This window comes from Oncorhynchus mykiss, chromosome 2 (genome assembly GCF_057628025.1).
Source record: "Oncorhynchus mykiss isolate SJ-2025 chromosome 2, ASM5762802v1, whole genome shotgun sequence".
In the NCBI taxonomy this organism is placed as follows: domain Eukaryota; kingdom Metazoa; phylum Chordata; class Actinopteri; order Salmoniformes; family Salmonidae; genus Oncorhynchus; species Oncorhynchus mykiss.
Window position 1 is genome coordinate 54,457,135 of NC_143023.1, and position 15,747 is coordinate 54,472,881.

The 15,747-nt window shown below is 45.7% G+C and overlaps 1 protein-coding gene across 2 annotated transcripts in view; it reads left to right on the top strand.

The window, feature by feature from the left end:
- Window positions 1-254: 254 nt before the first annotated feature.
- Window positions 255-15,747, top strand: part of itga11b (integrin subunit alpha 11b) — a 91,545-nt gene continuing 76,052 nt past the window's right edge. The window contains exon 1 of one of the 2 annotated variants that reach the window (XM_021565519.3): window positions 255-481. Coding sequence is in view for 1 of the 2 variants with exons in the window: in XM_021565510.3 (XP_021421185.1) it covers window positions 433-481 (49 nt within the window). In the remaining variant the exon portion in view is untranslated. The remainder of the gene's footprint in view (window positions 482-15,747) is intronic. The other variant, XM_021565510.3, reaches the window with a different exon arrangement.

Sequence of the window (15,747 nt, forward strand, 5' to 3'; positions counted from 1 at the left end):
TTTTTAATTCTTGTTCATACTTTTTAAAATGCATTGTTGGTTAGGAGCTTGTAAGTAAGCATTTCACTGCAAGGTCTACATCTGTTGTATTCGGCGCAAGTGACTAATAAAATAGGATTTGATGTTTGTATACAGTAAGAGTGTGAATGAGTCTGTATGTATCTGAGGGTGAATGTGTGTGTGTGGGTGTGTGCGTTCGTTCGTGCATGCATGAAAGAAAGTCCACATTGATTGGTGAGGAAGCATCAAGTCCTGGCCGTATATGCACTGTATGTACACCTCTCAGCTGTGCCTCAGTCAACCAGAGCCAGCCCCCTCCTACTTCCCTCAGATATAGTGAGGCTGTGGAATAGCAGTGGAGTCAATAAGAGCAGAAGCCTTGAAACGAGAGCACGGGATCAGCCCCCCAAACACACACACTCTTTCACACAAATGGAATACTACTGCAGCCTGCTGCTGTGGACCTGTGCCCTCCTGCCAGGTGAGTGTGTGAGTGACTGTGAGTGTGAGTGAGTAAGTGAGTGAGTGAGTGAGTGAGTGAGTGAGTGAGTGAGAGGTGAAAATAAGGGATTGATGGAAAGTTTGTATGTGTTACAGAATGACAACAAACGTGAGAGAGTTCGTATGTAATTTCATTGGGACTGTAAGAGTTGGAGCATGTTTGTAAGAGTGTGTGTGACCTCTGGAGTCAGGATAAGAGAACATGTGGAAGAGGTGTGTGTGTGTGCGCAATGTGTTTTTGTATCTCAGTGAGCGAAGGTGAGATGAATGTCTCTGGACTAGTTTAAGTCAGGTCGTTCCTTTTGTTAGACAGACGAGCAGAGTTGGCAAGAGTTTCTCATTATTTTGTGGTATTGCTTTTAGGCCATTTGGGAAGTTAACGACTAGTCCATGTGAGGAGGTGTGTCCACCTGTTCCTCGTCTCTAGAGGCATAGAGTGTGTGAGATGAGCCAACAGCATGATGCACGAATCTGGCATGGCCTCATACCTTGTCAAAACTATTGCTCTTCTGAGACCCTCTGTCTGTCGGCCTCCTCTTTAAGCCTCCCTCTGGGATGATGCAAGGAGGAATGATGCTATCTGCTCTCAGTGCAGCTCTCAGAGTTTCCACTCGTTGTAAAGATCTGGCCATTAGCCTGATTCAGGATCAGTCAGTGCTGTAGCTCAACTGCAGCTCAACCCAGGCTACATTTGAGTCATTAATGAGCCTTTACATTTCCAAAACATTTGTGTTTTTTGATTGCTTATTATGATTGCTTATGGGTACCTTCATGTGTGTGTAAAATATTACTGTTCTCAGATTTTCAGTTCCTGTATATTTGACCATGACATGTGATTGTCTCACCTTGGATGCACATGCACGTCACACAGTGACGTCATTTTGAATATTGCACATGTCCCCATGATTTGTTAAGTTTATTAGGATCCCCATTAGCTCTTGCACATGTAGTATCTACTCTTCTTGGTGTCCACATAAAATGTACAAATGTTAAAGACTTATCGCTTCTTCTTCAAGACCTTAATTCCATTGATATAAAGCTTATTCCATAACACGGGGCTTGTGAAAGCAGTGGTTTTCTACACGAGAGGTTCTGGACAAGAAAATCATCAAGATGAGACTCATTTGGTAAAAGTGAAACAGATACAGATGGCTAAAGTCAGAGTAGGACAGGGTGTTACGTATGCAGAGGCAGTGAGAAGGGTTGAGGGTAGAGAAGGGCCAACGGCAACAGTGAATGTTCCCATTTCAGCATGTGGACCCCAGAAACCGTGTGTTAAAAAAAATCCTGGTTCTTGGCCTTCATCACAATGGTGGTGAATTGTGCTGAGCAAGTAGAACACAGATCACAGAAAATGTGCATTGTTGTGTAATGGCTGAATGTTTTCTGGGAAATATCTGCAGAGGATCGACAGAAGATGTTGGAAGAAGTGCTGCCGAAAAGTGACTAATATGGATCTTATGGGTAGTGGGATAGGGATGGGTATTGTAGTACAGTGGGGCAAAAAAGTATTTAGTCAGCCACCAATTGTGCAAGTTCTCCCACTTAAAAAGATGAGAGAGAACTGTAATTTTCATCACAGGTACACTTCAACTATGACAGACAAAATGAGAAAAAAAAATCCAGAAAATAGTATTGTAGGATTTTTAATGAATTTATTTGCAAATTATGGTGGAAAATAAGTATTTGGTCACCTACAAACAAGCAAGATTTCTGGCTCTCACAGACCTGTAACTTTTTCTTTAAGAGGCTCCTCTGTCCTCCACTTGTTGCCTGTATTAATGGCACCTGTTTGAACTTGTTATCAGTATAAAAGACACCTGTCCACAACCTCAAACAGTCACACTCCAAACTCCACTATGGCCAAGACCAAAGAGCTGTCAAAGGACACCAGAAACAAAATTGTAGACCTGCACCAGGCTGGGAAGACTGAATCTGCAATAGGTAAGCAGCTTGGTTTGAAGAAATCAACTGTGGGAGCAATTATTAGGAAATGGAAGACATACAAGACCACTGATAATTTCCCTTGATCTGAGGCTCCATGCAAGATCTCACCCCGTGGGGTCAAAATGATCACAAGAACGGTGAGCAAAAATCCCAGAACCACACGAGGGGACCTAGTGAATGACCTGCAGAGAGCTGGGACCAAAGTAACAAAGCCTACCATCAGTAACACACTACGCCGCCAGGGACTCAAATCCTGCAGTGCCAGACATGTCCCCCTGCTTAAGCCAGTACATGTCCAGGCCCGTCTGAAGTTTGCTAGAGAGCATTTGGATGATCCAAAAGAAGATTGGGAGAATGTCATATGGTCAGATGAAACCAAAATATAACTTTTTGGTAAAAACTCAACTCGTCGTGTTTGGAGGACAAAGAATGCTGAGTTGCATCCAAAGAACACCATACCTACTGTGAAGCATGGGGGTGGAAACATCATGCTTTGGGGCTGTTTTTCTGCAAAGGGACCAGGACGACTGATCCGTGTAAAGGAAAGAATGAATGGGGCCATGTATCGTGAGATTTTGAGTGAAAACCTCCTTCCATCAGCAAGGGCATTGAAGATGAAACGTGGCTGGGTCTTTCAGCATGACAATGATCCCAAACACACCGCCTGGGCAACGAAGGAGTGACTTCGTAAGAAGCATTTCAAGGTCCTGGAGTGGCCTAGCCAGTCTCCAGATCTTAACCCCATAGAAAATCTTTGGAGGGAGTTGAAAGTCCGTGTTGCCCAGCAACAGCCCCAAAACATCACTGCTCTAGAGGAGATCTGCATGGAGGAATTGGCCAAAATACCAGCAACAGTGTGTGAAAACCTTGTGAAGACTTACAGAAAACGTTTGACCTCTGTCATTGCCAACAAAGGGTATATAACAAAGTATTGAGATAAACTTTTGTTATTGACCAAATACTTATTTTCCACCACAATTTGCAAATAAATTCATAAAAAATATTTTTTTCTAATTTTGTCTGTCATAGTTGAAGTGTACCTATGATGAAAATTACAGGCCTCTCTCATCTTTTTAAGTGGGAGAACTTGCACAATTGGTGGCTGACTAAATACTTTTTTGCCCCACTGTATATGCAGGTTGATATACCAACATAAAATCATGATTGATCAAACAATCCAGCATAGTAGAGGGTGGCAATTATCGGATGTAGTCTGCCAATACACGTAGAAGTAGAAGAAAGATGAGACTCTCACAAACATGACAGTGTCTTTTTATTTTGCTCTGTGACGTCCACCAGTTTTACGTCAGTCATTGGAACGCTATGTCACGGATGCCCTACTTACAGAGAGGTCTTCTCACAAAACTGACTGTCCAGACCGAACCCTTGGAGCTACAAACGTATAATTTCGAAAGCGGATCGCCAATATGGAAAGGGGAAACTCTCAGCAACACAGTGCTGGTTGTTTTGCTCTACGACGCACACAAGTGTCAGGGAAGTCATCTGAAGGTAACACAGTACTAGGCTGTAAAAATGTCATAATGTGCATAGCGGTAAATAGTGCTTTTAAAATGTCTTATATCTTTCAGACATAGGACACGCTTCAAAACATTATTCCTTATCTACAAATGTGTTATTTAACGGGTTTCTATGGGCTATAGCAGTTAAGGGCCAATATCCATATTTCATCAAATCAGGTTTTTATGTATTTTTTATGCCTACAGGGGCCCTAAAAAGTCATAGTCTAAATTATCCATCTTAAAGATGCACTCCAGGACCTTAAGCACAACAAATGTGTAACGTACAGTACGGATTGGATTCGTTTACATACATGTATTCAAATTGCTATTGTATTCAATGCATTTGTAGAACCTAACATATAATATGAAATGAATGACGTAGTACACAATTGGATGACAAGGCACTCCAAAAAATGGGATCACTTTTGACTCGTGACCACAACTTTCTAAACTACAGGGTGAAATGTTGAAAAGAATTTGAGAGTGCGTCTTCAAAATAATTCCATATCGTAGCTTAGTAGATTTTGCAATCTAATGGCTTAGACCTACAGGGGTTAAGATGAATGCACTTACTCGTGTCTCTGGATAAGAGCATCTGCTAAATGACTAAAATGTCAAATGTACATTTTCTCATATAAAAATCTCATATTACTGTATAGAATGATGTTTAAAAATATATACTGTATATTAATGTAACAAATGTATTATTTGTAGATTTCTTTCTAAAAATGTAGTTAATTGTTACATTTGACTGTGTTAATCCTAGCAATACAACTTATTTCTCTAAGAGTGAGGCGGCTATATAGCATTTTGCAAAAAAAGTACAACATAAAGTGATAGATTTTAATGAAATACATCATGTAATTGAACAACCCCACGCCGTGATTATATGGTGGAAAAACACACCAATCTCTTTCACAATTTCTTTAAACAAATTTAAACTAATTTACCAACATATAGTGCCTTCGAAAAGTATTCAGACCATTTGACTTTTTCCACATTTTGGTACGTTACAGCCTTGTTCTAAAATTGATTACATTCTTTTCCCCCTCATCAATAGACACACAATACCCCATAATGACAAAGCAAAAACAGTTTTACATTTTTGATAAATTATTACAAATAAAAACTGAAATATCACATTTACATAAGTATTCAGACCCTTTACTCAGTAATGTGTTGAAGCAAATTTGGCAGCGATTACAGCATTGAGTCTTCTTGGGTATGAGGCTTGTGTAACGGCTTTCTTCCTGGGATGGAGAGGCGGACCAAAACGCAGCTTGGTTATAGTTCATGGTTCTTTAATAAGAGACACTTAACATGAACTAACTACAAAACAATAAACGTGAAAACCGAAACAGTCCTAACTGGTGCAGAAAACACAAAGACAGGAAACAACCACCCACAAAACCCAACCCAAAACAGGCTACATAAATATGGTTCCCAATCAGAGACAATGACTAACACCTGCCTCTGATTGAGAACCATATCAGGCCAAACATAGAAATAGACAAACTAGACACACAACATAGAATGCCCACCCAGCTCACGTCCTGATCAACACTAAAACAAGGAAAACACACAAGAACTATGGTCACAACGTGGTCACCCCCTCCCCCCAAGGTGCGGACTCCGACCGCACAACCTAAACCTATAGGGGAGGGTCTGGGTGGGCATCTGTCCGCGGTGGCGGCTTTGGCACTGGACATGGACCCCACTCCATAATTGTCTTAGTCCACCTCCTTAGCGTCCTTTGAGTGGCGACCCTCGCCGCCGACCTTGGCCTGGGAACCCTAACAAAGGGCTCCCCTGGACTGAGGGGCAGCTCCGGACTGAGGTAGCTCAGGACTGAAGGGTAGCTCATGACCGAGGGGTAGCTCATGACCGAAGGGTAGCTCATGACCGAGGGGTAGCTCAGGACCGAAGGGTAGCTCAGGACCGAGGGGTAGCTCAGGACCGAGGGGTAGCTCAGGACTGAGAGGTAGCTCAGGACTGAGAGGTAGCTCATGCTGGTTGGCTCTGGCGGCTTCTGGCTGACTGACGGCTCTGGCGGATCCTGGCTGACTGGCGGCTCTGGCGGATCCTGGCGGACTGGTGGCTCTGGCGGATCCTGGCTGACTGGCGGCTCTGGGGGATCCTGGCTGACTGGTGGCTCTGGCGGATCCTGGCTGACTGGCGGCTCTGGCAGATCCTGGCGGCTCTGGCAGATCCTGGCTGACTGGCGGCTCTGGCAAAACCTGGCTGACTGGCGGCTCTGGCAGATCCTGGCTGACTGGCGGCTCTGGCAGATCCTGGCTGACTGGCGGCTCTGGCAGATCCTGGCTGACTGGCGGCTCTGGAAGATCCTGGCTGACTGGCGGCTCTGGAAGATCCTGGCTGACTGGCGGCTCTGGAGGATCCTGGCTGACTGGCGGCTCTTGCGGCTCCATGCTGACTGGCGGCTCTAGTGGCTCTGGTCAGACGGGAGACTCTAGCGGCTCTGGACAGACGGGAGACTCTAGCGGCTCTGGACAGACGGGAGACTCTAGCAGCTCTGGACAGACGGGAGACTCTAGCAGCTCTGGACAGACGGGAGACTCTAGCAGCTCTGGACAGACGGGAGACTCTAGAAGCTCTGGACAGACGGGAGACTCTAGCAGCTCTGGACAGACGGGAGACTATAGCAGCTCCGGACAGACGGGAGACTCTAGCAGCTCCGGACAGACGGGAGACTCTAGCAGCTCCGGACAGATGGGAGACTCTAGCAGCTCCGGACAGACGGGAGACTCTGGCAGCGCTGGAGAGGAGGAATGCTCTGGCAGCGCTGGAGAGACAAGGCGCACTGTAGGCCTGGTGCGTGGTGCCGGCACTGGTGGTACTGGGCCGAGGACACGCACCTCACGGCGAGTGCGGGGAGCTGCCACCGGAGGGCTGATGCGTGGAGGTGGTACAGGATAGACCGGACCGTGGAGGCGCACTGGAGCTCTTGAGCACCGAGCCTGCCCAACCTTACCTGGTTGAATGCTCCCGGTCGCCCTGCCAGTGCGGCAAGGTGGAATAGCCCGCACTGGGCTGTGCAGGCGAACCGGGGACACCATGCGCAAGGCTGGTGCCATGTACGCCGGCCCAAGGATACGCACTGGAGACCAGATGCGTAGAGCCGGCATCATGGCACCTAGCTCGTTGCCCACTCTAGCCCGGCCGATCTGAGGAGCTGGTATGTACCGCACCGGGCTATGCACCCGCACTGGGGACACCGTGCGCTCCACAGCATAACACGGTGCCTGCCCGGTCTCTCTCGCCCTCCGGTAAGCACAGGAAGTTGGCGCAGGTCTCCTACCTGGCTTCGCCATACTCCCTGTGTGCCTCCCCCAAGACATTTTTGGGGCTGACTCTCGAGCTTCCATCCACGCCGCCGTGCTGCCTCCTCATATCAGCGCCTCTCCGCCTTCGCTGCCTCCAGCTCTTCTTTGGGGCGGTGATAATCTCCTGGCTGTTCCCGGAGTCCTTTCCCATCTTTCCCAAGTCCTTTCCCAAGTCCATTTTTTCAAATAGTTCTGCCTCTCTTGCTGCTGTTGCTGCTGCTGCTGCCTCTCCTGCTGTTGCTGCTGCTGCTGCCTCTCCTGCTGTTGCTGCTTTTCACCACACCGCTTGGTCCTGTTGTGGTGGGTGGTTCTGTAACGGCTTTCTTCCTGGGAAGGAGAGGCGGACCAAAACGCAGCGTGGTTATAGTTCATGGTTCTTTAATAAGAGACACTTAACATGAACTAACTACAAAACAATAAACGTGAAAACCGAAACAGTCCTAACTGGTGCAGAAAACACAAAGACAGGAAACAACCACCCACAAAACCCAACCCAAAACAGGCTACCTAAATATGGTTCCCAATCAGAAACAATGACTAACACCTGCCTCTGATTGAGAACCATATCAGGCCAAACATAGAAATAGACAAATTAGACACACAACATAGAATGCCCACCCAGCTCACGTCCTGACCAACACTAAAACAAGGAAAACACACAAGAACTATGGTCAGAACGTGACAGCTTGGCACACCTTTATTTGAGGAGTTTCTCCCATTCTTCTCTACAGATCCTCTCAAGCTCTGTCAGGTTGAATGTGGAGCGTTGCTGCACAGCTATTTTCAGATCTCTCCAGAGATGTTTGATCAGGTTCAAGTCCGGGCTCTGGCTGGGCCACTCAAGGACATTGAGACTTGTCCCGAAGCCACTCCTGTCTTGGCTGTGTGCTTAGGGTCACTGTCCTGTTGGAAGGTGAATCTAAGCCACCATCTGAGGTCCTGAGCACTCTGGAGCAGGTTTTCATCAAGGATCTCTCTGTACTTTGCTCCATTCATCTTTGCCTCAATCCTGACTAGTCTCCCAGTCCCTGCCTCTGAAAAACATTCTCACAGGATGATGCTGCCACCACCATGCTTCACCGTAGGGATGCCTCCAGACGTAATGCTTGGCATTCAGGCCCTCCAGGGTTCAATCATATTTTCATCAGACCGGAGTTCCTTGTTTCTCATGGTCTAAGAGTCTTTCGGTTCCTTTCTGCAAATTCCAAGTGGGCTTTCATTTGCCTTTTACTCAGGTGTGGCTTTCTTCTAGCTACTCCACTATTAAGGCCTGATTGGTAGTGTGCTGCAGAGATGGCTGTCCTTCTGGAAGGTTCTCCCATCTCCAAAAATAAACCCTAGAGCTCTGTCAGAGTGACAATCAGGTTCTTGGTCACCTCCCTGACTAAAAGCCCTTCTCCCCCGATTGCTCAGTTCGGCCGGGAGGCCAGCTCTAGGAAGAGTCTTGGTGGTTCCAAACATCTTCCATTTAAGAATGATGTAGGGCACTGTGTTCCTGGGGACCTTGAATGCTGCAGACATTTTTTGCTACCCTTCCACAGATCTGTGCCTTGACAAAATCCTGTCTTGGAGCTCTACAGACAATTCCTTTGACCTCATAGCTTGGTTTTTGCTCTGACATGCCATGTCAACTTTGGGACCTTATATAGACAGGTGTGTGCCATTCCAAATCATGTCATATCGGTTGAATTTACCTCATGTGGACTCCAATCAAGTTGTAGAAACATCTCAAGGATGATCAATGGAAACTGAATACACCTGAGCTCAATTTCAAGTCTCATAGCAAAGGGTCTGAAATACTTATCTAAATATGGTATTTCTGTTTTTATTTTTAATACATTTGCAAAACTGTCTAAAAACCTGTTTTCACTTTGTCATTATGGGGTATGGTGTGTAGATGTCTGAGGATCAATTTTTAAAATACATTTTAGAATAAGGCTGTAACGAACAAAATGTGAAAAAAGTCAAGGCTAATTAGAGGAGTAAAAATGTATATTTTGTCATACCCGTTGTCGATATACCAAGACTGTCAGCCAAATCAGCTTTCAGGGCTCAAGCCACCCAGTTTATAATTGTCAGTAATACATTGATTTGATTTTTATTGAGTCACATGCAGGTTCTACTGTGTTGAAGGAGGCTAAGGTTGATGCCTGACATCTAATTTACACCAAAATGGTTGAAATGACTAAATTAGTGCAAGGTTCCGCAACAACACATCTGCCACTCTGTTCCTCAACAACGGGGACCCTCAGGGGGGCTTGCTTAGTCCCCTGCTGTACTCCCAGTTCACCCACAACTGCGTCGCCAAGCACGACTCCAACACCATCATTAAGTTTGCTGACGACACAACAGTGGTAGGCTTGATCACCGACAACGATGAGACAGCCTATAGGGAGGAGGTCAGAAATCTGGCAGTGTGGTGCCAGGACAACAACCTCTCCCTCAATGGAAGCAAGACAAAGGAGGTGATTGTGGACTACAGGAAAAGGAGGGCCGAATGGGCCCTCATTAACATCAACAGGGCTGTTGTGGAGCGGGTAAAGAGTTTTAAGTTCCTTGGTGTCAACATCACCAACAAACTATCATGGTCCAAACACACCAAGACAGTCATGAAGAGGGCACGACAACAGCTTTTCCCCCTCAGGAGACTGAAAAGATTTTGGATGAGTCCCCAGATCCTCAAAAAGTTCTACAGCTGCACTATCAAGAGCATCCTGACCGGTTGCATCACCGCCTGGTATGGCAACTATGGTATGGGATACAACCGTAAGGTGCTACAGAGCGTAGCACGTACCGCCCAATACATCACTGGGGCCAAGCTTCCTGCCATCCAGTATCCTATATACTAGACGGCGTCAGAGGAAGGCCCAAAGAATTGTCAAAGACTCACCAGGATTCCTGAGTAGCGCAGTGGTCTAAGGCACTGCATCACAGTCACATTCTGGATTCGAGTCCAGGCTCTGTCACAGCCGGCAGCGACCGGGAGACCCATTGAGCGGCGCACAATTGACCCAGTGTTGTCCGGGTTCGGGGACGTTTTGGTCGGCAGTGATGTCCTTGTCCCATCGCGCACTAGCGACTCCTGTGGCGGGCCGGGTGCAGTGCACGCTGACACAGTCGCCAGGTGTACAGTGTTTCCTCCGACACATTGGTGCGGCTGGCTTCAGGGTTAAGTGGACATTGTGCCAAGAAGCAGTGCGGCTTGGCTGTGTTGTGTTTTGGAGGATGCACCGCTCTCGGCATTCACCTCTCCCGAGTCCAGAGTTGCAGCGATGAGACAAGACTGTAATTACCAATTGGATACCACAAAATTGGGGAGAAAAAGGGGTAAAAAACAAGTCATAGACGGTTCTCTCTGCTACCGGACGGTAAGCAGTACAAAGCACCAATTCTAGGTCCAAAAGGCTCCTTAACCGCTTCTAACCCCAAGCTATAAGACTTCTGAACAGCTAATCAAATAGACACACAGACTATTTACATTGTTTTTACACTGCTGCTCCTCGCTGTTTGTTATCTATGCATAGTCACTTTACCACTACCTACATGTACAAATTACCTCGACTAACCTGTAACACTGCACATTGACTTAATAAATTCATTAAAAATCCTACAATGTGATTTTCTGGATTTTTTTTCTCATTTTGTCTGTCATAGTTGAAGTGTACCTATGATGAAAATTACAGGCCTCTCTCATCTTTTTAAGTGGGAGAACTTGCACAATTGGTGGTTGACTAAATACTTTTTTGCCCCACTGTATATAGCCTCGCTATTTTTATGTAATTTATTGTTGTTACTTTTTATAATATTTTTTTATTTTAGTTCATTTATAGTAAATATTTTCTGAACTCTGTTTCTTGAACTGCATTGTGGGTTAGGGGCTTGCAAGTAAGCATTTCACAGTAAGGTCTACACTTGTTGTGTTTGGCATATGTGTCAAATAAAATGTGATTTTATTTGAAAGACACTCCAAAAGGTGTCATGACTACTTCGTTCAAAAGAATGTCATTTTCCTCCCAATCAGAAAAGATTTTCCTGCATGTGCTCTTGGAGACAGGGGTGCTCTAAAACCACTCATTCCAACAACTGTTAAACCAACTCCAGTTAGGCGATGAGACATGGTCCTCACCATCCGGCACCCAAAAATTATTTAGATCGTATTTTGGCAATCGGATAGGATTAAATGTTAGAATTGGGTTTTTCAAAACTGAACATTTTGATTCCTCCACTCTACATTACTGCGGGGACTTGCTTCAATTCAGCCACAAGAGCATTGGTGAGGTTGGGCACTAATGTTGGCTGATTAGGCCTGGCTCGCAGTTGGCATTCCAATTCATCCCAAAGGTGTTCAATGTGGTTGAGGTCAGGGCTCTGTGCAGGGCAGACAAGTTCTTCCACACCAATCTCGATAAACAATTTCTGTATGGACCTCGCTTTGTGCACGGGGGCGTTTTCATGCTGAAACAGGAAGGGCCTTCCCCAACTATTGCCACAAAGTTGGAAGCACAGAATTGTCTAAATTGTAATTGTATGCTGTAGAGTTAAGATTCCCCTTCACTGGAACTAAGGGGCCTAGCCCGAACCATGAAAAACAGCCCCAGACCATTATTCCTCCTCCACCAAACTTTACAGTCGGCACTATGCATTGGGGCAGGTAGCAGTCTCCTAGCATCCTCCAAACCCAGATTTGTCCGTCGGACTGCCAGATGGTGAAGCGTGATTGATCACTCCAGAGAACATGTTTCCACTGCTCCGGAGTCCAAGCAGTGCAGCTTTATACCACTCCAACCGACGCTTGGCATTGCGCATGGTAATATTAGGCTGCTCAGCCATGGAAACCCATTTCATGAAGCTTCCAACGAACAGTTCTTGTACTGACGTTGCTTCCAGAGGCAGTTTGGAACTCGGTAGTGAGTTTTGCAACCAAGGACAGGCGATTTTTACTTCGTACTTCAGCACTCGTTGGTCCCGTTCTGTGACCTTGTGTGGCCTACCACTTCACGGCTGAGCCGTTGTTACTACTAGACGTTTCCACTTTACAATAACAGCATTTACAGTTGACAAGAGCAGCTCTAGCAGGGCAGAAATTTGACGGACTGACTTGTTGGAAAGGTGGCATCCTATGACGGTGCCACGTTGAAAGTCACTGAGCTCTTCAGTAAGGCCATTCTCCTGCCAATGTTCTCCTATGGAGATTGCGTGGCTGTGTGCTGGATTTTATACGGGTGTGGTTGAAATTGACAAATCCACTAATTTGACGGGGTGTCCATATTCCTTTGTATATACAGTGTAGCTAACTTGGCTAATTGAGGCTAGCCATAATGCTACTGTGCTTCTTACCGTCCTACAGTTAGCCTACAAATAACAACTCCCTTCAGATTATAAATAGCAACCTTCCTGTTGGCTTTTGGTCGTTGTAGCCTTTCCTTCTCATTTAACTTTCACTTTGTAATTTTAATTATCATCGTCCATTGACTAGAGTTCTCTTAACTTTTTTTGCCACACAAGCAGAGCTGCAATGCAATTGTTTCTTTCTCTGGGGAAGTGCAAGGATCAGAGAGCTTGCCTTTTTTTGCATCATGCAGCCAATATTTTTTTCCCCCAAATGAAATCACATTTTATTGGTCACATACACATGGTTAGCAGATGTTAATGCGAGTGTAGCGAAATGCTTGTGCTTCTGGTTATGACAGTGCAGTAATATCTAACAAGTAAAATAACAATTCCCCAACAATCCAACAATTACCTAATACACACAAATCTAAACGGATGGAATAAGAACACGTACATATAAATCTATGGAGGAGCGATGACTGAGCGGCATAGGCAAGATGCAATAGATGGTTTAAAATATAGTATATGCATATGACATGAGTAAAGTAAGATATGTAAACATTATTAAAGTGCCATTATTTAAAGTGACTAGTGATCTATGTATTAAAGTGGCCAATGATTCAAGTCTTTATGTAGGCAGCAGCCTCTCTGTGTTAGTGATGGCTGCTTAACAGTCTGATGGCCTTGAGATAGAAGCTGTTTTTCAGTCTTTTGGTCCCAGCTTTGATGCACATGTACTGACCTCGCCTTCTGGATGGTAGCGGGGTGAACAGACAGTGGCTCGGGTGGTTGTTGTCCTTGATGATCTTTTTGGCCTTTCTGTGACATCGGGTGCTGTAGGTGTCCTGGAGGACAGGTAGTTTACCCTCGGTGATTCATTGTGCAGACCACCATCTGGAGAGCCTTGCGGTTGAGGGCGGTGCAGTTGCCGTACCAGGCGGTGATACACCCCGACAGGATGCTCTCAATTGTGCATCTGTAAACGTTTGTTAGGGTTTCAGGTGACAAGACAACTTTCTTCTGCCTCCTGAGGTTGAAGAGGCGTTGTTGCGCCTTCTTCACCAAGCTGTCTGTGTGGGTGGACCATTTCAGTTTGTCTGTGATGTGTATACCGAGGAACTTAAAACTTTCCACCTTCTCCACTGCCGTCCCGTTGATGTGAATAGGGGGGTGCTCCCTCTGCTGTTTCCTGATGTCCTGATCATCTCCTTTGTTTTGTTGACGTTGAGTGAGAGGTTGTTTTCCTGTCACCACACTCCAAGTGCTCTCACCTCCTCCCTGTTTGCTGTCTCGTCGTTGTCGGTAATCAAGCCCACTACTGTTGTGTCCTCTGCAAACTTGATGATTGAGTTGGAGGCGTGCATGGCCACGCAGTCATGGGTGAACAGGGAGTATAGGAGGGGGCTGAGCGTTGAGGATCAGCGAAGAGGAGATGTTGTTTCCTACCTTCACCACCTGGGGGCGGCCTGTCAGAAAGTGCAGGATCTATTTGCACAATGCGCGTTTCAGACCCAGGGCCTCAAGCTTAATGATGAGCTTGGAGGGTACTATGGTGTTGAATGCTGAGCTATAGTCAATGAACAGCATTCTTACATAGGTATTCCTCTTGCCCAGATGGGTTAAGACAATGTGCAGTGTGATGGCGATTGCATCGTCTGTGGACCTGTTGGGGCGGCATGCAAACTGAAGTGGGTCTAAGGTGGAAGGTAAGGTGGAGGTGATATGATCTTTGACTAGTCTCTCAAAGCACTTCATGATGAAAGAATAGTAATTTAGTTCAGTTATCTTTGCCTTCTTGGGTACAGGAACAATGGTGGCTATCTTGAAGCATGTGGGGACAGCAGACTGGAACACACCAGCCAGCTGGTCTGCGCATGCTCTGAGGATGTGTGTAAGGATACCGTCTGGGCCAGCAGCCTTGCCGGGATTAATACGTTTAAATGTCTTATTGACGTCGGCCACGGGGAAGGAGAGGGGGGGCCCACAGACCTTGGTAGCGGGCCACATCAGTGGCACTGTATTATCCTTAAAGCGTGGAAAGAAGATGTTTAGTTTGTCTGGAAGCAAGATGTCGGTGTCTGTGAGTGGCTGGTGTTATTTTTGTAGTCCGTAATTTCCTTTAGACCCTGCCACATTGTGCCTCATGTCTGATCCGTTGAATTGTGACTAAACTCTGTCCCTATACCGTCATTTCAATTTCTAAGACATTCACAGGTATGTAGGCCTATCACAACAAAAGTAACACTTAACTCATTAATTAAGTGTAGCCTATAGGACCTGTTTCAAATTATCACTTTTCCCTCAAGACAATAGTCGCTCCATTCGACTTCTTAAAATGTAGACCTAGATGTTCCAAAGGCGTGCATCAGCAACTTGTATGCGTAGGAGCCCAGAGATGCTAAACGTGTTTATGTTAATTAGCGGTCAATTACAGTGAAACCGGCAGTCATTTGCATGACAGTTACTGGCTGACAAAATATCATGACAAGCACAGCCCTAACCTGAACTATAATTAGGATTGAATGTAGTTTTTGCGTTTTCAAAACTAAACACTATGTCTGGAGCAAACCCAACACCTTTCATCACCCCGAGAACACAATCCACACAGTGAAGCATGGTGGTGGTGGCATTATGCTGTGGGGGTGTTTTTCACTGGCAGGGACTGGGAAACTGGTCAGACTTGAAGGAATGGTGGATGACACTAAATGCAGGGAAATCATTGAGGGAATCCTGTTTCAGTCTTCCAGAGATTTGAGACTGGGAAAGATTTTCACCTTCCAGCAGGACAATGACCCTAAGCATACTGCTAAAGCAACACACGAGTGGTTTAAGGGGAAACATTTAAATGTCTTAGAATGGCCTGGTCAATTCCCAGCCTCAATCCAATTGAGAATCTGTGGTATGACTTCTTTATTTTGATTTCATCTTTATTTTACCAGGTAGGCCAGCTGAGAACAAGTTCTCATTTACAACTGCGATATGGCCAAGATAAAGCAAAGCAGTGCGACAAAAACAACAACACAGAGTTACACATGGGATAAACAAACATATAGTCAGTAACACAATAGCAAATTGTATGTGCAGTGTGTGCAAATGTAGAAGAG